The sequence below is a fragment of the Sinohyriopsis cumingii genome, chromosome 8 (genome assembly GCF_028554795.1).
Source record: "Sinohyriopsis cumingii isolate HCF-2022 chromosome 8, ASM2855479v2, whole genome shotgun sequence".
In the NCBI taxonomy this organism is placed as follows: domain Eukaryota; kingdom Metazoa; phylum Mollusca; class Bivalvia; order Unionida; family Unionidae; genus Sinohyriopsis; species Sinohyriopsis cumingii.
In genome coordinates, this window is record NC_142968.1 from 70164748 (window position 1) to 70187908 (window position 23161).

Below are 23161 nucleotides of genomic sequence, written 5' to 3' on the forward strand. Positions count from 1 at the left end.
TGCATAGATGGGAAAAATGTATAGAGTTTCGGGTTAAGGGTTGTTGAGAAAGGATGTATACACATATATTTAGTGACATCTCAGGGAGAGAGATAGAACACTTATAAAAATTTCGTTATTTCGTAAGAGAATTTGACAAATGAAGTTTCTTTTGGTATCAGTTTTCCTGAATCTTCTTCTTCCTTGACCATTTTACTTCATTGTCTTCAATATAAATGTGTATTGAATTTTTTTTTAAAAGTCACATCATTATTTCTCAGTACTTAACGTATTATGCGAAATAAAATATAAGATGGAGGAATTATACTAATCACATTTGTCAAAGATAACGCGCCGACAACGATACCTAATAGAAAACAACGGTATTTATAACACTGGCAAACAAGAAAATTGTGGTGGCAGAAACCACGTGAAGGGTATATAATCGACTTCTATATTTTATCAATGTAAATGACAAGATTAACTGATAATAATAATAGCTTCATGGAGGGTTATATAGACTGATTGTTTAATTCTTACTTTCTTTCAAAATGAATACCTGCAAATCTGTCAATAAAACGTATTACGTTTGACAACGCTATGTAATTGACAGTTTTTGCATATATGATTTCTTCTTCTTTATTATTTCAAGACCTTTGAACAATTTCAATGCTCACAATGAGAGAGTGGAGAAATCAAAACAATCTTTTCAGTTTTTAGAGACAGACTTTCTATCTTGTTTAATTCATACGATTTCATTGCAACTTTTTCCACGACTTTGTTGTAATGCAGATCCAACAGTGAGCACAACCTGCAGATATAACTCTCTCTCATTTATCCTGTATTTGTAATTTATAAGTATCATTGCTTAGATGAACATTACTATCCTGTTGTTCGTTTCTTTTAAATCATTTTCGTATTTTTTTTGTCTGAGCAGTAGGTACAGTGAGTATATTTAGGGTCGTATGCTAGGTAAAGCAGATGGTAATGATAGAATACGGAAAGTAAGCAGATACTAGTGCATAAGTAAAGAAAGACCTCTCATGCACAGTTCACTAACTCAACTCTAATGTATAAATGAATGTGAGTTATTTGGACCAGCTGCAATATCAAACATTATATTTCTACGAATCATGTGGACCGCGATGATTTTAAGGTATATACGAATCATTCCAGAGCGGAATATGACTAACTTAGAAATTATAACATTAATTTCTTTCTATTGTTACGAATATCAGATTAAATTTATATTTGATTTAATTTAAGTGTTTGTTGGTTAGTTCTAATTTTTTTAATTATATTGCATGTTATTGTAAGGTGATCTTATTTACTTGATTTGGCATTTTTTAAATAGAAAAATCAGCTTAACCTGAATCTTTTCATAAACACCTAATAATAGAAACAATGATTCTATTTTTGGCTTAGTTTCCGACCTTGGATCAGAAATCATTCAGTGGAGTAAACAACTTTCTTATTTTATTTTATTCTTAGAGTAAAATGATTGGTTTTCTCAGGGTCATATTGTAAGCACGTGACTTTAAGATGTAAACATGATCACGTGACCCTCTATTTCGCAACCCAGGTTTTTCCGTAATTGCACAGAAGTGTGATTTAATAGAGATGTTTAGAGAAAGATTTTACAGTTTCGGCTTTTAAACACTTGATGTCAAGTTGTTTTCTACTGTCGTGACCAGATTTGAGTTTTGAGTTTTATTTTAAATTTTATTCAGATTATTTGGATTCTCAAAGATTAATTCGTTTCTCTGAAAATATTTGAGTGCTCATGCAGAATTCTTGGACAAAGACATTTCCAATTTTATTCGGAAATTCTAACACCGGAATATTATTTTCTGTGGTCCAACAAAGAACTGTTGACACTTCAGTGCTATACAGGCTACAGCATACGTCATCGCCCTCCATTTTGGACTCGAACTTGAATTCATTAGAACATTTCATTAGAACGACATCTAAAATTTAATTTGTGGATTATTCCTGGATTATTTTTGGATTTGATTCTTAAAACCGTAAGTTACTATTTTTCGTTTTTACCGTGTTTTTACAGGGAAATATATTATTTGGTGAATTTTACAAAGCTTGTTCTTTTTCTTCTTCACTCTTTCTGTGTTACTGTTCATTAGAGCCTAAACAAGTACCACTATTTAGAGTTAAGTTGGAATGAGGTCGCTAGTTTATGAAAACAATGCCAAGCTTTCGGTCCCTGGACCAATTTTGAAAAGGTGATATCCTTCCAGTTTGATTCAAAGTAATCTTCATCTTTTTGACAATTAAGTTCACTGTCATCAGTTACGCGTCATCCGCCTTGTAAAGCGACTAATTTTAGTATATAACAAGAAAACTATGCAACGAAGAATAACGTTGTTTTGCACCTAATTCTCAGTCAACACAGAACCCGTTGTGTTGAACTGTTGCTATTGTATAAGTACAATAAACAAAATGTATTTTTGTTTCTATTTCGCAGCATTAACTAGAATAAATATAACAATTATTATGTTGCTTCACTGCGAATGATTTGCTGTGCAAGTGAAACAGAGTTGTCTCGGTAAAAAGCTAAATTATAATTGCCCGTATTTATTTGAAGTCTTCGAGTTATGTAAAAAAATTTTGTGTACACTTCCGTCGGCATGAGTGACCATTTTTCCACATTTAAAATATGCGTGATAAATGGTTTCACTTTACAATCATTTCAGCATGCTATAGCTTTAGACATGTTTTCAATTAGAAAACAGTTCAAAGTATTCCATGGATATTAAAAGAATATTTAATGATGTTAATTAGATTACTTCAACGTGGTCCCTTTCGATGTAATTGATGTGAGTATTCCTTTGAAAAGATCATCTAGCTGAACCTTATAATCAGCAAAAAATAGTTTGCACTCAGATCATTAAAATCCATCAAACCACGTGCTCAACTTCACGTCCTTGTGCATATTAACCAAGTAAACCAAAAGAAGAATGATATTGCAAGGGGCATTAAGCTGAACTAATATTAATATTCGTGAACCAGTCGTTGCTAATGCGATTTAACTAGAGTAAATATAATATTCGTGAACCAGTCGTTGCTAATGCGATTTAACTAGGTTCACGAATATTATATTTACTCTAGTTAAACGACTGGTTTACGAATATTATATTTACTCTAGTTAAATCGCATTAGCAACGACTGGTTCACGAATATTAACAGCAACCAGGACACATTTTGAAACTTTCCAAGGAACTAGAAACTGGGTAAGGTTGTTACTAAAATTCACATCTAAAAACTGTCGAATCTAAAAGAAAGGTAGTTGTTGTTGTTGTTGCTATTGTAGGGTTTAATGCCATTTTTCAGCACACGATAGGCTATACATGGCAGCCAGTATTAATGGTGGAGGAAGAACCCGGGAAAACCGCGGAAAGAACCACCGACCCACGAGAAGCTACTGGCAAGCTTTCTCACATATCCACATTGGCCGGATCCAAGACTCAAACCCACACAGACAGAGGTGAGATGGCAGTGATCCGTAACTTTAGACGCTTTAGACCACTCGGCCACTCGGAGCCCCAAGAAAGGTAGTGTGTGTATCGATAAAATGAAGATGTCGGTAGTGCATTCCATAACGTTCCTACTAGTATTGCTGAAAATATATAGCCAATTATAATTATACGGATTCAATTCCTTTGTGAAGGAACAAATACCCGATGATACTTTTTTAATAAATGTCTTTCGTAACTGAAAGTAATATACCAAGGTATCTGCGAAATTTATAAGTAACACAATTCGAGGGTGCTTACTTCAATGACTGTTGCGGATAGCAGTTCCTTTCAGTTCAAAAAGTGTAGCATATATATGTATTCGTAGTTTAAGGTCTAATCAATGTCCATACAAATTAAACATTTGCATAAATCTGACCCTCTTGATAGATGTAATTTGTTAGACCTATTTCAGTCCTTTGTGTCTTATGAAGAGTTCTGGAGATACCTTTTTTGATTCTCGAACGTGCTTTCTTGACGTAGAGTTCATGCCTTCATCTCTTGCTAGAATAACTGAAAAATTGCACTAGGCCTTAGATAATGTACACCGAATAAGAATTTTGTTTGTTGAATCTGGGAAGGATATAAACTTACTTGATTATGATTCCAGTAAACAATCTCATTAATAGCTCTTTAAATTTACTCAAGTACTTTCTTAAAGGATATACACCAGACGTTACCATGAAACTGACACACCTGAAGAAAACGTGTAGCTTGTGGAAAACGTCAAGCATCTATGCTAGGGGCAGTTACTGTTATGTTGATAACAACCGACAATATATGACAAACTGGAATAGCATGCCATTTATGAATGAATGCTTTAAAGAAAAGCTAAATTTATGTTCAAGGATGTTTAAAGTTTCTATGTGCAACAAATGATGTGTTTAGTAAATGGACGAATAATACTAACATAGATAGTGGTATAGAAATACCACGCTTAGTGTCATCCAGTAACTTTATTATTCCTAATCACAAACATGAACTGTATGACAAATTAAGGCAAATCTGATTGTATATATGTATATGTATATATTATATTAAAGCTTCTCATGATATTTACCTGTGCGTGTGCGTGAAAGAAAAAAAGCCGCAGTCTTTTACGTTTGTGTGCACGATACTTTCTGTACACTAATGCTTAATACTTATTGTGTTTGATACTTGTTTTCCTGCAGCATGCGATATATGTGTTTCTACGTATGTAAATAAATATCACAAGGGATATTTGTTCTTATAATAATTCTGTCTACCTTTTAACATCAGGACTTAATAATAATAATAATAATAATATTATTATTATTATTATTATTATTATTATTCAATGCTCACACTAAAAGTCTTGTATACATTCCGATTAGCTATTACCACCAGCAGAACTATTAATACTTTATTAGAGTGAAGCAGAGAGTTCTGCTAAGTGTTTCGATGCCAGTGCGCAGAATTATTATTTGCCGTTGCGTAGAATTAATATCTACGGTATGTAGAACTGTCGTTGCTAATGTATATCATTATCGTTGCCAGTGCGTAGTATCATCGTTGCCAGTGCATAGAAACATCCTTGCCGGTGTGTAGAATCATCGTTGCCAGTGCGTAGAATCATCGTTGCCGGTGCGCTTTGATATATAATAATTTAAGTTAAGTTCCTTGATGAAGGAAAAGAAAACACCACTGTAATATCAATATGAAATGTTTTACAATTGGATAGGAAAACGGTAGAACTGTCAATATTGACAGAACTTATTTTTTACTTACCTCCTCCATTTAGTTACCACACATGATTTGAACGATGATTTACATGCCGCTTCATACCTTAGTTTGGTTAGAAAGGATGTAATGGTTTCCTATGATCTTAATTTGTTACAGCTGTACGGTGCCAGCCGCCTCCACCCATAGTTGGCGGGGCGTTTAAATGTTCAAACCAACCGCCTTATTTCTATTCGACCTCATGCTTTCCCATGTGCAACCAGGGGTACACAGTGGTGGAATACTCTGTCATCCAGTGCAATACCGCTGGACAATGGACGGTTAACAGGCAGACAGCCTGCAAAGGTAAGATTGGTAGGAAATATGAATCGTAGAGTTGTGGCTTAGAGGAACTATTGTGGTTGAGATACTAAGATAACAGAGGCATCCGTATGTAACACATACTTATACAGATTTTACACTAGAACTCGTTTATGAATAGTGAGGGAGTCTGGCATAACCATAACTTGTTCGAATACATCTTTACGTACTTTCATGAAATTTTGTAGCTGATACACCTGCGTAAACCGCAAACCCATTCATAAAATGTGTGTCCCAATGTCTCCGAATGGTTGATTCGTTGTTAATACTACTTGCGGTTAAGCCGTTTTTACGGTTGAAAATATGCACAACCAGTATGCTGCACCTCCAATAGACACAGTAAGAAAAAAGCAATAAAACTACAAGATTAATCTAGAAGTTTACAAAACCTATGAAAGCTAAGCACATATCGTAACAATCATATGTTAAATATGTTACGATTAGGTAGTCTTAAACTGTAACAGAAAGAAAGTGAAATCATCAATCAAGTGAAATTTAAAAACAAAATTAAACAAAATAAAACAATTTAGTTCCCTAGAACAAGAAGTGAAAATTTAAACGCCAGTTACATTATTGTGAATTACATTGCAAATAATTCTAAATGTCCAATATTAAGTCCAAAAGTACAGAATGTTCTGAATGAATTCCAATATACTTGATTGTCCTGATTTGTCACAATTATATAATCCAGAACGTCTTGTAAAGCGTTTTCAATCGTACCAACGTATTGATTTAGTCCCAACTAGGAGTACTTTGTAATTGCAATTAACAATTTATATAAATAATTCCTAAAGAATTATATCTGAAATCTCTGATCACAGATTCACAAAGGCTGATTTTAAACAGGAATGAATAAATGTTTAATAAGTCATATATATATATATATATATATATATATATATATATATATATATATATATATATATATATATATATATATATATATAATTTCATTTGAACTTACCCATAATATGATTTCTAGAAAACGCAATTTTTTTTCCAGTGCAATGTTGGACCAAACTGTAGACAAGTTCACTTCCAGAACATTCTAAATCCTTAAATAAGGTTAGGCAATGGGCTCAAATGACCATTATCTTGAACTACAATTTGCAAGCTACAGACTGCAGGCATAGCATAAGCTTATAGCAATCCGTGTTTTATTAAAGTCTGTACTGCGCTGTAGTTTGAATGATACAATAACTAGTGAAGTGTTGCATTTCGAAGGACACTATTAATCTGGTTTGCATCCAACGAATAAGCCAATAAACATGTAAATGGACAAATCCACATCAATTCAGCATTGACTTGTAAATAATCGGAGATTGTCATATTCAACATTGTAATGCTTCTTGATTACATTGGCATTGGGATCGGCCTATAAATGATCTCAGCATAATCTAGTGTCATCTATCTTATTTAAGTATGATGGATACAAAGCGGTAAGCAACACAAATTCTAAATAATGCAATATTAACGTTAATATCTAAAGCATGTCTTTCTGTTGAAATTAATATGTAAAGGACAAAAATAGGAGACAGCGGGACAGAAAGAGATAAAATCAAGGTTGATGTGATATATCGTTCAATGCTATGATGCAATCAATCTGTTTCTTTAATGAATAACAGGTGGCAATTCGATGTTCTCATTTTGTAAAGTATATATTAACATAGGAAGAAATAATTAAATAGATTGAAAAGTATTGCTTGACATGGGATCTTCCTTGAAAAACATGCATTGGATTTTCTAAACCATTTTCATATTAACAAGTTGGGATTATCTTAAAAAAAATGACTATATATAGATTTGATTTTGAGAGAACTGCATTAATACTTAAGCTTGGTCAAAAGAACATTAGTTTTTGGTATGTCCCGTTCCATAACAAGCTGGTGCACTGTCAGTTCTTTTGTTTCATTCTGAACTTTAAGAAGTTATTTGCTGTGAATTTTCTCGTTTGAAGAGAAGAACACTCAAGAGGGGTACAGTACATGGAAAAGAGTTAGAGTAAATAAGAGGCAATCGTGGTGCTTGGACACTAGTATCTTTGCCATTCCTCAAATTCTAATCATTATTTGCACCAATAAAGTCCAATGGCATTCGAAGTAAGCCTTCATCTCTACAATAATAACGTGATAACTATACGTCAACCGACGTTGCTTTCACTGGTATACTGTTGGCACAAAGTCAGCCATGTACGTATATTCTTACATACATACGTAATTTTCTTAAGTACATACAAACATACATACATACATACATACATACATACATACATACATACATACATACTTTTCAAAACGTATCTGTAACCAGAAAAGATAAATAATATAAATTTTCTGACTGCCTTCTCATTGACGGGAAAATAAATGAATATATTAATTTCAAACATTGGGTGAATTAAGTACATTTTATGAAGGCATGACTTCACTTAACCGAATGTAAAGTAATTTGAAGAGAACACAAATTTCAAATGCTTGTTGCATATATCTTTCGTGAAACGTTTAATCATTTTGCATTAAAAACATCCTGATGGTGTTTACAGTTGGTATGCTGAAAGTCGATTCAAATCGACCGTTGTAGCGCCTCGTTTCTTTTGGAAAAGTTCTTGCATAGGTTTTACGATAGTAAATTAAATTTTGATCTGGTTTATTTGATAAGCTAAGCTCTGAAAAAGTTGTCTCTACTTCATCTGCCTGTTATCTACAAAACGAACACTAGTTAATCATACTTTCGCTGACTAAAAGTCTGCTACTTTCGCATTTTTCAAATTGTTCTATTGCGCTAGTATTTTATTTAAGATCCTATTTGAAGTTCTTCCTTGCACCGTGTCTTATCGTTGGAAATATGCCTTACAAAAACAATTGGTTGATGAATGTAATTCAAACACAGTTACCAGTATTAATCTTAATTTGGCCTTGGATGAAATAAAAGCTATATTCGAATAATCTCAATCTATTTTTACTTTAAAGATATAAACAATGGCTATATGTAAAGAATTGTGTTTTATGCTCTTTATGCTTTTGCAGACAAAGACCCACCAATGATCACATGCCCAGGAATGCAAACATACTATGCTGACAAGGGTCAGAAAACAACGTTGGTTACATGGCCGTTACCTACAGCCACTGATTCCTCTAACGAGAATGTAAGAATCACACAGGTGGATGGTCCACTCGCAAACACCACCATTTCTATTGGGATTTATTCTTCCCGTTACAAGGCAACAGACCTGAGTGGAAACGTCTCTCCTATGTGTCCGATCATTATTGAGGTGAAAGGTATTATAGAAAATTTTAGGGTTTATAAGGATCAAAACTAGTCCCTATTAGCACCATCACATCCACGAGGTGGTACCGAAACAAGGTTTGGCGCTCGACGTTATTCACACCCCTCGCCACAACACAAAATATGTATGTATGTATGTATGTATATATGTATATATATATATATATATATATATATATATATATATATATATATATATATATATATATATATATATATATATATGGGGAATCACTGCAAGGACATCATTATTTTGGCTGTATACGTGAATAAAAGTGCCACCTAATAGCAATTTTTCTCTGTATTCTGTCAACACCTTGCATATGGCTTGCCTATTCGTGTCATGTTTGTATAAGATGTTATAATATCAACGTAATCAATTTCTATGAAAAGCCCAAAGACCAAATGAAGAATATGTGCAGTTTTGTTTCGTTGGATTTGTAATATTATTGGGCTGTACATTTTTACAAATATAACAAGATAACAATATAACATAATCTTCAAAGTAGCGTACTTCTTTCGTTAGCTTTAACATCATATCAATATCAGTTGAAACCAGCGCGCGTGACACAAACACACACACACACACACCTACATGTATATATATATATATATATATATATATATATATATATATATATATATATATATATGTGAGAGAGAGAGAGAGAGGTGAGTGACTACTTATGTCGTCTTTATTGCAGAGATTCAGTGTGGTACACCTGAAAGTCAGTTCCAAGACAAGTACATTATTTTTTCCTGTCCTTTTGGTTATAGCTGGGGTGTAGTATGCGAAGTCAGGTGCCAGTTTAATTATCCTATAAATGGATCCAGGTTCATTGAATGCGAAACCACACCTAATTCAACAGATCACGGTATCGGCAAGTGGAAATCATTAAATGGCACAAATCCGCACTGTGTTGGTAAGACAGTTCCTTCGATTTCTAAGCTAATTAGTTAGTTCATATCTAGACTGGTATGTTGTCTCTCAACGACACTTTTATATTTTCCATATGAGGTTGCTATAAGTAGTTTACCTTGACTCATATCTTGGCCAGGACCCAGGAACATCATTCACTCGCTATACGACGTAATAAACATAAACATGTTAAGCCTAAGCCAGAAAGCTGTTTTAAATGACCGCTCTTATGTACTCGAGAAATGTACATAAATCAGTCAAAAGTACACAATATTAGCAGTTAGCAAAGTAAGGTAAATGCACACACACACACACACACACACACACACACACACATATATATATATATATATATATATATATATATATATATATATATATGTCCAAAATTGTAGATTGTTCTTTAAGATAACATAAATATGTTGGCATGGCCTTTTGACCATATAAGCTTCGAGAAGGCATACATTCAGTTGGTGTTGGTTTTAAGTTATAAATAGGTTGTGTACAGAAGTTTGAGTTCAAGGTCTAGGTTGTTTAAGACTTTTAGATGGTTCTGGAAGAAAATATTTGACTGACAACGTGGTCATTGTATTGTGTCATAGATATTTTTATGAGGTTATTGTCATCAAAATTATTAGTTCTTTTTTAAGTTCACTTCCTAGAATCATTATTAGTTTTGTTCAGATATAATTTGAAAGGAATTATTTGTTTAAATTTTTCACTGTTATTACCAAATGCTCTTTGACATTTTGGACTAAATCACTATTATGGTATTAGGGTAAATTCATTCAAGAACATTCTGCATTATGTAATTGCTATATATAAAGATATCTGGCACATCAGCTCATCCAGGACTGTTGCCACATCATCACACTCAATACAATAACTAATTCGTACCACTCAACACTTGCGATAGAAGTTCGATGATTATTTGGAATTAAAGTTTCACTTTTATATTCTAGGGAAATAAATTCTTTCGGGACATTTTTCTAAAATTGCTAGTTTGCTTTTACTGTTACTTAGTTTAAGACCATAGAGCTGTAAGAAGATTCGTTATTTATCCCAATAGTCCTCTGAAGTTCAGGAGGTGCAAATGACCAAGCAGAGCTAGCTGCCTCTAGACAGATACATATCTTATGTATGGCCAAGCTGTATACCCTATAACCTAAACACATCCATCAATCATACACCGTAATATAATGGGAATTAAAAGTTCTTGTAAAAGCACCTGAGACTGACAAGGCCGTTTTTAAAACAGCTAGTATGATCGGTGAAGAAATCCTAAGAAAAATATTCTTTAAATCATTCCTTTTCCAAAGTACGAAACTGGGGGTGGAAACCTTTAATGTACCGTAGTGCTATGAATAGTGGGGGACAGTGAATGTAAAATGACGCGGGTTTATGATATATTTTGTAAAATTCAATTGCTTATGCAATTTTAATAATCGATATAACAAGCATGTGAAATAAAATTATGAACTGAAGGAAACGTGTATTAGATCATGCGACATATTTAACGAAATACGACCTGACGTTCATCGGTCTCCCGTGCTTTCTTTTGCCGAAAACAGCGTGTTCCCAATAATTGTCTGATACTGAAAAAATATTTATCAACATGCACGTTCCGTATTTGATACGAGTAGTCTATGACCTTCAACCTGTGCATCTGTAATAAATTTTTACATACTCATTAATTTATGGACAAGTGCTATGTAATGACACCTATTGTATTGATATTAAACAAAGTCTAGTGCATAGCTGGAACTAGAACTCCACACAAGTCTATTAGTGTGTAAGTGATTTAGGATTGATCGAAACTGTAGCTGATTAAAATATCCATTTTTTAAAACGTTAATTGCTCCAACATTTCACAAGCGGACTTTCTTAAGCACAGATTTAACATTTCGGAAACCTTGTCACGTATTGTGCAGAATTAACATTTCCGAAACCATGTCACGTCATATTTTAAAATTAACATTTTGGAAACTATATAAAGCATTGCTTAGACAGCATTCGGAAACCATACCATGTATTGTTTAGAATTAACATTTCCAATTTAGCTGTTGCTTTGAAAACTAGACATAGTAATGTACAGAGATAATATTTGTGTGCATACAATACCGTTTACAATATTGTTGAAGTTCAGTACCTATTGCCATCAAGAGTTGAAGTTTTCTGAATTCAAACAATGATCAGACAGCAAATTACCAGTGCTTGACGTAAAATAGATGCCATTTTGATTTCAGTTATAGAATCTGCGGAAAGACTAATTATATAATTATAACACTTAGTAAAGAATATACGTGTCAGCGTTTTCAATGAGAAAGATTAAATATTTCTCAGCTTGTGATTGAATAACATTGCTATCATTTTAATTATTATTATCGTTGTTGTTGTTGTAGTTGAGATAAACAGTGCATTGATAAATTGTATCCTATATAACAAATGCAGAGTATTGACCGAAAACGTTTTATAAGTAATTATTCAACATTAGTTTTTTTGCTACGTATTTTTCATGAGGATATAACAAGATTTTATTTTTCATAAAAAGTGATCACGTGTCCTGAACTTCTTCCTCCCAAAAACGGAGCCATAGCGTGTCCTGATACGTTCAACAACAGGCCGTTCTGCCAGATGTCCTGCATGAAAGGCTACGATATTGAGAAAAACTTCGCAGGAACATTCTTTTGCTCTGACGGAGGAAAGTGGTTGCCGTTAGATGCAGTGCCTGACTGCATCCGTAAATGCTATTACATTTGCTTTTTAAAAAAATAAAATAAAAAAATATCTTTGTTGTAAATCGAGAAAGAAGTATAATAAGGGCTGGTTATCAGGCCATGAAAATAGAAAAATAGAAGCTTACGTGGTCTACCTGTAGTTGTCTCCCCTGGCTTTGATCCCAGCGGGTATTCATGTACCTAGATTAAGAAAAAGTTTATAGTGAGTTGTATTTCGAAATGCGAACAGGCAGGATAAAATGGTTTTTAAATAATACGTGATTAGAAACTTGAATGTTGAAGTTAATCTAGCATATGGACCGACATAACAAAGGACGGACCTACAAGGCCGATGCAGGCTCTACAAAAATTGGAATAAAAGGGTGACAGTATGCGTATGTAATGTCACAGTTGCCACACATTTAAAGCATGACTGGATTACATATAAACCATATGTGAACCACATATGCAAGCATATGGGTTCAGCCTTATACGTATGCTATGTATAACATATATTCTGAATTACAGATTATGTCATGAATATTACACATACAGACCTCAAAATATTATATACCTTGACGGGAATTTTAATAAAAATACAACACACAAAATAACTGAATACATAATTACAGCCATAAAAATGTGTGGACAAGTTATAGTCATAGACAAAAAGTAATAGAGCCTATCATGAGGGAAGTATGGATAAGGACGCCATGGGGCTATGTCACATGGCGTTACGCGAAGTGAACAGGCCCATGGAAGAGTCGGGAAAAGAACCCTTATGATATGGCTAAAATAAAAATGTAAATGTACAAAACAGCACAGCTTTTTATGACATACCCACCCATTTTGACCCCCAACTCATTATATACTTTTCTTTCTTACTGACAATAGCACAGATTCTAATTACTGTGCAAATACCCCGAAAGGGAAGGCAATTTAAGCATAAAGAATTTTAGACTTTTTGGCGAATAAAATAAGGGAGGGAAATGCTCGAGATGGGAGACATACATAAAATAAAGAAGTAAAAGCCCCATCTAGCATACCGCACCCTTTTCTATTCGAGAGAGTGATAATACACACACATAAACCACTAGGGTTTCAAATAAACAATCTATGACACTCCTCGACAAAATTCAAAATTAATCCACCACTAACGCTTATAGAAATAAGCGAGAATAGGAGACAACTGGGAAGAATGAATTTGATATAGCTGGTGTCCCTACACGAACACATAATATAGCATTCACCAACATATAACATACGCACATAGCAAACACGGAACGTAGGCGACCCTAGCAAGGTCGACAAAAACATCAGGGAAGGAATTCCGAGAGGATAATAGAAATCAATCTCGGATGAACAACCCTATAGATACATTAGGGAACATAGAAATACCCTACTCAAAATTACTAATTATTTCATTCAAAATCCTATAACATAAAACAAGCAACACACCTAAGGGGGAGACAAATACAAATATTTACAAGCTTTGGCTAGGATGGGGGGGGGGGGAGCATCTGTCTGGTGCCCCAAAAAGAGAAAGAAAAAAAAAAAGAATATTACACATAAACGTTCATACTACATGATAGGTTCTCACATGGAAAATGTACATTGCAAATTTACTCAATAGATAGCTCGTGCATAGAAATTACATGTGTTTATGTAAGTGAAATAAACATGTATAATACAAGTTTTACATATGACATAAACATGTAGAGAGGTCAGATGGATTTTCCTTGTTTAAATCTTATATGTGTGACAGATGTACCTTTATATTAGTTTTTAAATAACCAAAAGCCAAAATCAAAATCAACATGGAAATCTATAGAAAACAAAATAATGTAATTTTATAGTCAAAAGCCATTTCCAGTCAAGGAAAGAAGCCTGGATACTCATAAAGAATTTGCGTTCAAATACATAGGCATTAATGGTGATACATCGTGTAAGAAACAAAGTTGTCCTTTCATTATCATGATGAATAATACCGTTATAATGATGATAACAATGATCATTTTTAAGGTACCCTCCACCCACGGATCATGCAACTGCCCAGTAAACTCTTCTACTTCACAAATACGTGTAACATATCCTTGGATGAAATAAAATCGAATTTCTTAAACGCCACCCGCCAGACTGAACAGACTTACAACATAACAATCTGTAATCCAGATACTGGATGCAAAGCGGATGATGTGACTGTTACGTGCGGGGAGGTCACTCGACGAAGACGACGCTTCGCGATACCCAGTTTCAGACACCCAAAGGGTGTAGCCGTTAGAATAAATATGGGATCAGACTGGGATAATATTGAGGAGGGTGACGTCGAATATGACACTTTGAGAGAACGCAGGGCGATTGGAAATGCCGTGACGGTGGCATTTTCAATTGTAGTTCCATGGAATCGTGGAAACGGGTCTTATTATGACGCATTATACCAGCACGAGGAAATCGCCAAATCCGTTGCAAGTAGAATTAAGACAGCAATCTTAGCTGGAAATTACAATTTACCTGGATTGGAGCTTCGAAATGGCTCGCTGCAATATAACGAATTTGGCGAACTTGCGGGTTGTGAAAATGGAATCCTGAACGAGGTGACTGGAACATGCGGTACGTATGAAGAATAAAAAGTAACCAATGGCGTTTCAATCGCATGGATTGGTCATCCATTTGTGGCTGTTGTAGGTTTGTTTGCGTAGAGGCATTTTGGCTTCATTTGAAATCCTTAATGGAATCGTGCCTAACAAAAGTACGTTTGCATGATACTGTCGTTTCATAACACTGATTTTACTGAAGAAATTCGGCCTTAAATTCCTACGTTTATATATCATGCAAAGGAATAGTTGATGAATATTTCAAGTAATTGGGCGATCCGCCCTTGGAAATAATTCCAAAATTAACTTTATTTAATGACACTATCGATCACTTTGATAAATGAAGTCAGAGTTATCAGTCGAATTCCTAAATCAATTAAAATCATTCCAGAATTCAACATGAATTTACCATTTCAGAGGTGTGTTCCTCGGGGAAATACTACAATATCAGTACGAGAGGCTGCGAACCATGCCCAATAGGGTTTTATCAGGAAAATGAAACAGTAGGGAACTGCATTCCTTGCCCAGCCGGTACGAGTACGAGTATAACTGGGACTCAAATAGCCGCAGATTGTAAAGGTGAGGATGCTGATATTGGCCATAAACTTAGTTCACTAGTCTTGAATTTATGTGATAATAATTTCAGTTTGTATGCATTAACCGCGTTTTCTACAATTTGATTGGATTTAAACGGTCCTGTGATACTGGTCTGGAATTTTGACACATCGATAAAGTCTGCGGACTACTTTTGGTTTCCTGTTTCCAGGTCACTTTATGTGAAGTTTTATCAATATCAACGCATTAGACCACAACAATAATAATAACAACAAGAACCCCATATTGAATTCGTCTATTAGAAGTTAAAACAATGCAACTTCCCATAGTTGGGTATTTATCGATGTGTAAATTGTTACATAATCACTCACAAAGTTAACATAAGGTCCTCCGGAATTTTTTTTCTTTCTGAGTGATTAGGTAAAATTTACACATCGATAAATACCCAACAATATCTTTTAATCCTATAAACATGTATATCGGTCTTTGTTTTGATTGTTAACATTCTAAACTTGACTCTGACTCTATGTGTTATGCTAGGGTTTTAAACATTCTAAACTTGACTCTGACTCTAAGTGCTATGCTAGGGTTTTAAACATTCTAAACTTGACTCTGACTCTAAGTGATATGCTACGGTTTTAACTTATGTTTATTTAACAGCAGTCAGAAACTTAATGGTAACTAATTAACTTTACATGACATTTAATTTTGCACAGTGTGATAGAGATATTCGATACATGTTTTATTGTTTTGACTTTCCAAGTTTGATTTCCAAAACTGTTGTAAACAAAAAAATCATACGTGGTAGATTAATTGTTTTCTTCACATTATTTGATAAAAGAGGAATACAGTTGTGGAGTATATAATGTCTGAGAGAGAGAGAGAGAGAGAGAGAGAGAGAGAGAGAGAGAGAGAGAGAGAGATGATTGAAATAATTTGCGTTTGTTTGAAACGATCTTTAAGAGATTAGCAGGAGTTTAACACAGTGTTTGTAAGAATTAGAACAAAATTTATATGTGGTCTAAATTTTAAATTGACAATAAGTCCACAAGCAGCAGAAAGAAATGTATCATCAATGTATTTCGTACATTGAATGCTGATTGTATAGACACGATAGATCAACAGCTGAAGCGTTGGAGTCCTGCCCAGAATGATGCAGGTTCAGTTCCTACCAACAGTAAAACTACTGTGGCGTGTAAGGGGACAAGATACTTCACTCTGCTTGCCTCAGAGTGATATAGCCTTCTAAAACGTAGAACCCCATGGTTTCAAATTTTCAAAGTGCTTACACTCTTTTACAAGAACAAAATGCCAGGGGGATATGCTCGCACATTTAGTGCTTCAAACATTGATGCCATAAAACAATACACTGTTATGGTCTGAATTTTAAAATCTTGGATAGTTCCAGGCACCAAAAATACTTAGAGAATTAATTTAGCGCGCATGTGTGTGTGTGTGTGTGTGTGTGTGTGTGTCTGCTACCCACAGATTCCTATACCACCGACTATGTACCATCATCTTTTGGTAATGTGTGTATGGTCTTGATATTATTGAGGTCGGTTCTTACTGGCAAGGAGAGAGGTGTCATTTACCGAATGTCCGTAGAGTACGAACTCATATTCTCTATCTTCTGTGATGATGCTTTTTATTGTTATTTATAACAATTATGTTTATTATTATCAATCATTCTCCAGTAAAATACTATGATAGGACTTTCCGTTCTTTTTGTGCAGTATAATCACCCTGAGATACACCAGCAAAACTTGACTCGCAACCTGATTGGTTTTGGACTAATAATGATAATGCTTATATTTCGTGACTTTTGATTAGGTACATTTTTATGGAATGTTGTATCCAAAGTTGGTATTGACTAATAAAGAAATAAATCATTGTGTATTTCGCTCAATGACAATAATATTATTTGAATTCTTTACTTCTTTACAGACATATGCACCGCCGGCAGCTATTCCTTCTCTGGAATTGCCCCTTGTGCTCAATGTCCACTTGGATTTTATCAACAGGAGAATGGTTCACGCAGTTGTCTGGCTTGCCCCTCCGGAACGACAACTCTCTTCTCTGGCAGTCGTTTCGAAATAGATTGTCAGGGTAGGTATATAACAATTCCAGACTTACTTGTCTTAACAATTTTCTTCGACTGCATCTCTCATTAACTTTTAAATCTGAAGGGAGCAATCTACACTCATTTTAAGACATTGATATCATTGGTTTATATTTGTTATACAAACACACAGACAATTCTGTGAAAATTCTGTACCAAGATTTGTGCGTAAAAGTTCTCCACAACTTTGACAAGTAACTACTTATAAGTAATCAATTAGTAAGTATGTATGTGCATACTTATGTATGTATGTATGTATGTATGTATGAGATCGCTGGAAATTTGTTCTTATTAAAATAGATTAATGGATAAGGGGAACACGCATGAATTTTTTTTTAAAACTACACTATTGCTCCTTTGTCTAAGTCTTCTCGATGTTTTAGATGATACATACATTTGTTACTCTGCATGTTGAAAACTTTTCAATACTGTGACCTATGATATATATTGTCCATGTTTGAATAGTGACAATCACTATAATTTATATGTAAATAATTAAAATTAGTTTTACTAGGATTAATGGGATAAATGTGTTGGACAAAGATGATCCAATACAAAATTGCACTGAGTCCTACGTAAGAGCTTTTAAACCAGTCACATCAAACAAATGCACCGTTCTCCTAACTGAAAGAAAAATCTCTGCAGATTGTTTGTGTGGGCTTTTAAATTAAAACACACCAGATTTAGATTTAATACTCGAAAACTTGGAAAAGTCACTTGGTGTTTTTTCTCAGACGTATTATCACGATATCACGTTTAACCTAAGCTTATCGTATTATGATAATCGATATCACGTTTAACCTAAGCTTATCGTATTATGATAATCGATATCACGTTTAACCTAAGCGTTGTGCTTTAATAATTAGAATGACGTACAATAGATTCAAGTTCAACCCAACTGAAGACCTAATTTAAATCTCTCAGGGGAATAAAATCCAAGATTGAAGTACGGTATTGTGTTCTAAAACGTGTCAACACAATTGTTTTCAGAGTTTGATGTGCATTTCGGGTGGAATAAGGAACCAGTGGTACTTGCTGAAATGACGAAAGAACCAGAAAACTTTACGCTCTCATTGTGGCTCAAAATGGATAATAATCAAACGTTTTCTATCAGAATCAACCAGACTCGGAATCCCTCGGTATCACTGAGGTTAAACGAAGATGTGACAGTGGAAATCGCAAAGTAAGAGCATTTCTGGAAGAAATGTTGACGAAGCATAGCATTTGTCGGTTCATATACTCTAAGGCATGATAATTCGGCCATACTCGAAAGTCACTTAATTTTGTGTGGCACAAATATACAAAGATTATCTAGTTTTCATAAACCAACAACACAAAAACACAACAGTTTATCAAAGCTATATTTAAAACTGAATGCAATTGTTTTTTGAAATCAGAAAAAAATATATTCAGGACAATAAATGGATTCGACGTAACAAAATATGTTGCACTGCTTTTTTTTCAGTGTTAGTAACCGTCGCTTATCTAATTTTAGTTCAGCAATTCACTCATTTCTGATAGCGTCTGATTAGCTGATACTTCATTTCTGATGGTGTCTGATAAGTTAATAATTAATATTTGATCTATTTCTTTAGTAGCAGAACTGAGATGAATGCGTTTTTCATTTTACCGTACACCATATTCGATGGATGGATCATTCAATGCAATGTTGCCAGTGTCCTCCCTCCCCTATATCACCACTCCGGTGGCTTGACTTGTTAGAACGTCCGCCTCAGATGAGAAAGATCGGGGTTCTAACCCCAGTCGAGTCATACTAAAGACTTATAAAAATGAGTCTAAGCAGCTGACTCGCTTGGCGCTTAGCATTAAGAGGTTAATGTTGAGGCTGGTCGGCCCAGTGTCAGGATAATGTAACTGGTTGGGACATAATGCTACATGTCTGCGGCATGTTGGCCAAGTGGTAGACATAAATATAAACTGCTACACTGCAGACATAGTAGCGATATGAATTAAATTCTTTTTTAAACTAATTTAACAATCTAAATCACACACACACACACACACACACACACACACACACACACACACACACACGGCTCATTGCTCTCTTTGTTTTAACAATTCCAACAGTCCAATGGTCAATATTTATCTAACCATCCTTTCTGACGAGTAGGAACACATACGGTAAGACACATTATCCTGACACCAGGCCGAACAGTCCTAACACTAACCTCTTAACCCTAAACACTATCTTTATAAATATTTGGTATGACTCGGCCGGGGTTCGAAAGTGTGACCTCCTGCATCCGACGCGGTCACCCTAACCACTTAGGCCACCTTAGTGGTCCCACTGCAAGTACTATACAACCCTAAAACGTTTTAGTTATACAGAGCATCATCAATCACAAAACTAAATGTTTATTATTCCTCAAATTTGTTTTTTTTTTAATCTAACATGAAATCAATGGCGTACTAAGAGTAAATGGAGCCCGGGGCGACTATGATGGCCTCGTAAATGATTTTCTTGGATTACTTTTTATCAGTTGTTTTGGCGTCTCAAGACCACTGGCGCCCCCAAACCCTGTTAACACGCTACTTATAAGATGGCTGTAAGATGGTACTTGTGGAAAGAACTAAAATCTCTTGTTGCATATCTTTTACAGTAAGACTGTTATTACCGACACACAGCTGTCATACAACGCCTGGAACTACATTCATGTTCATATGGACACAGCTTACGGCGTGGCCACCTTTGGTATTGGAAACAAAAGTGTTGTACAGATAAAAGTACCATCGTTGTCGAACAAAAGTGTTGCTGAAGAGCGGACTAAAGTATTCATAGAAAGTGACGAAGGTATATTAAAAATAATAACTATTTAACTTATTCACTGTTACACATATGCATGTATGTATGCTTGTATGTATATATGTATGTATGTATGTATGTATGTTTGTATGTATGTATGTATGTATGTATGGATGGATGGATGGATGGATGGATAGATGGATGGATGGATGGATGGTTGTATGCATGCATGCATGCATGCATGTATGTATGTATGTATGTATGTATGTATGTATGTAAATTGTTGGCAAATATATTATTAGTGACCAACTCAACTAAAGCATACAAAAAGTAGGACTTAAGTTAAAATCTCTTGTGACTTCTTTTTCAGGCGTACAGCTGTCTGGTTTCATCTTTTCACCATTTAGAGGACCGCCTAGGTCGTGGCCAATGTCCAGTTGCCTGGAGACATTTGATAGGGCTTTTATAGACATGTCCATTTTTCTTGGCCTTGCTGCTAAGCTATCTGTAAACATTCCTGGCTCATGTATAGGTAAGCTGTCCTTTGACTATTTTTCCATTTCTAAATAAGTGACCGTATTAAATGAAGTGAGTGTGCAAGCCAAATATTAGGCATAACTGGAACTACGTCATATTTTGGGTACACGTCAAACTTTTACTGAGCGGAAAAAAATATTTTGCTTTGTTTAATTGGAGAGTTGATTAGATGTTACTTTACAAAGATAAAACTATTATACATCTGAGAGGTATGTTTGATTTTTCCTCAGTTGTACTTATTCACTGCTACACAATAAAATTATTTAAGTAACATTACGGTATCCATTCCGTTAGTGATAGCTGCTTTGCAGTAAGAAAACACTATATGATGGGAAAGAAAAATATGAACGGAGACGAAATTCATGAGACCAAAGGTAAAGGCGACAACACGGTAAACATCGAAGATTAAGATCGTTATTTATTTTTTGCAGAACAATATTTAATCTTTACCATTATCTGATGATATAAACCAGAATCCATTTGTAAAAGTTCAACCTTAAATTCCAAAGTAAATATGTGTTGTGATGCAGCAGAAAGATGTCACGATTGAAACGACAGAATAGTTAGTTCTTCATAGTTGCCAGAAGGTTTTGCTCGGTTGTAGACACCTTGCTGCATATGGGTTTTGAACCAGCCCAATATATCACAATACTTCATTTCAGCTTTGGATCATTGCATCGACAACCCTTGTGGAAACCATACATGTAACAGCACAACCAACGGCTTTGAGTGCACATGCACCAATGGTTACTCTGGGATAAGATGCGAGGTGGCTCCAGACTACTGTCGTAACCACAGTTGCAGTGAAGGGTCTTCGTGCAAGAATGGAGAAAACACGTACACATGTCAATGTTTACCTGGCTACAAAGGATCACTATGCGACATACCACCCAGTAATAATTCTGAACATTAATTCGTTTAAATGCATCTATATATGCAGAGAGAGAGAGAGAGAGAGAGAGAGAGAGATAGAGAGAGAGAGAGAGAGAAGGGGGAAGGGAGTGGGAGATAGAGAGATACATATAAATGTATATATGGAAAGTGCATTTAAATAAGCGCAACTTTGCCTTCAATAAGAATAATAAAAATAATTTTTTTTCCATACATACATACATACATACATTACACACACACATACATACATACATACATACATACAGACACACATACATACATACACACACACATACATACATACATACATACATACATGCATGCATGCATGCATGCATGCATGCATACATACATACATACATACATACATACATACATACATACATCCATCCATCCATCCATGCATGCATGCATGCATGCATACATACATACATACATACATACATACATACATAGTGAATAAATTTTCCGTACATTTTCAGTTGATGGAAATTGGGGTACTTGGGAGGATTGGTCGGTATGCACAACATCTTGTGGTGTCGGATCTAGGTCACGAATACGCAGATGTGATAATCCTTTCCCAGGAGATTTTGGCAGGGAATGTAAAGGAAATAGCAACGAAACAAGCGCTTGCAATGAGAATCCGTGCCCAAGTAAGTTGTTCATGACACACGCCACAAGTCTAATATTTCCAGTGAAAGTCACTTTATTGTCAGCTTCGTCAGACATGAATTTAAATCGTATACCTTTTCAACTATTGATAGATTTTACTGTCAGTCTGTATTACCAGTGATCACAAGCAACCAAACCATTTCATTATGAATGGCAGATTCAGAACACTTGTCATTGATTATAAATAATAATAATAATAATAATAATAATAGTTAACGATGACCTTGATGATGAATTTCAGCATGTCCTAAACTTAAGGAACCTAATAACGCAAATTGGACGTGCACACAGAAAAGTACAGACGGCGAAATCACTTGTACTCTGTCATGTCGTCCAGGATTAGTGTTTCTGGGGCTGGGCGTTAATCAGCTCGAATACTTGTGTGGATGGAGTACCCATTACGTCTGGACCTGCAACACTACTGGTGGAATAGATACATTACCATCCTGTTCAGGTAATTATGTTTTCTTTATGTTGTTTTATTTATATATTTATAATTTGTTTGCATTCCTGCATCTAAAGATAAGGGAAGACGATG

The 23161-nt window shown here is 34.8% G+C and overlaps 1 protein-coding gene across 3 annotated transcripts in view; it reads left to right on the top strand.

Annotated features, from left to right (window-relative positions):
* LOC149793777 (uncharacterized) overlaps positions 1 to 23161 on the top strand; it is an 84233-nt gene that overhangs the window by 10869 nt on the left and 50203 nt on the right. For 2 of the 3 annotated variants that reach the window (XM_089967765.1, XM_089967766.1), the window contains exons 7-19: positions 5367 to 5552; positions 8591 to 8842; positions 9554 to 9772; positions 12320 to 12508; positions 14508 to 15095; positions 15497 to 15658; positions 17579 to 17740; positions 18744 to 18936; positions 20378 to 20568; positions 20891 to 21052; positions 21720 to 21950; positions 22434 to 22604; positions 22865 to 23077. In XM_089967765.1, the coding sequence (XP_089823891.1) occupies positions 5367 to 5552; positions 8591 to 8842; positions 9554 to 9772; positions 12320 to 12508; positions 14508 to 15095; positions 15497 to 15658; positions 17579 to 17740; positions 18744 to 18936; positions 20378 to 20568; positions 20891 to 21052; positions 21720 to 21950; positions 22434 to 22604; positions 22865 to 23077 (2919 nt within the window). Of the gene's footprint in view, positions 1 to 3296; positions 3546 to 5366; positions 5553 to 8590; positions 8843 to 9553; positions 9773 to 12319; positions 12509 to 14507; positions 15096 to 15496; positions 15659 to 17578; positions 17741 to 18743; positions 18937 to 20377; positions 20569 to 20890; positions 21053 to 21719; positions 21951 to 22433; positions 22605 to 22864; positions 23078 to 23161 lie in introns of those variants that run through there. The other variant, XM_089967767.1, reaches the window with a different exon arrangement.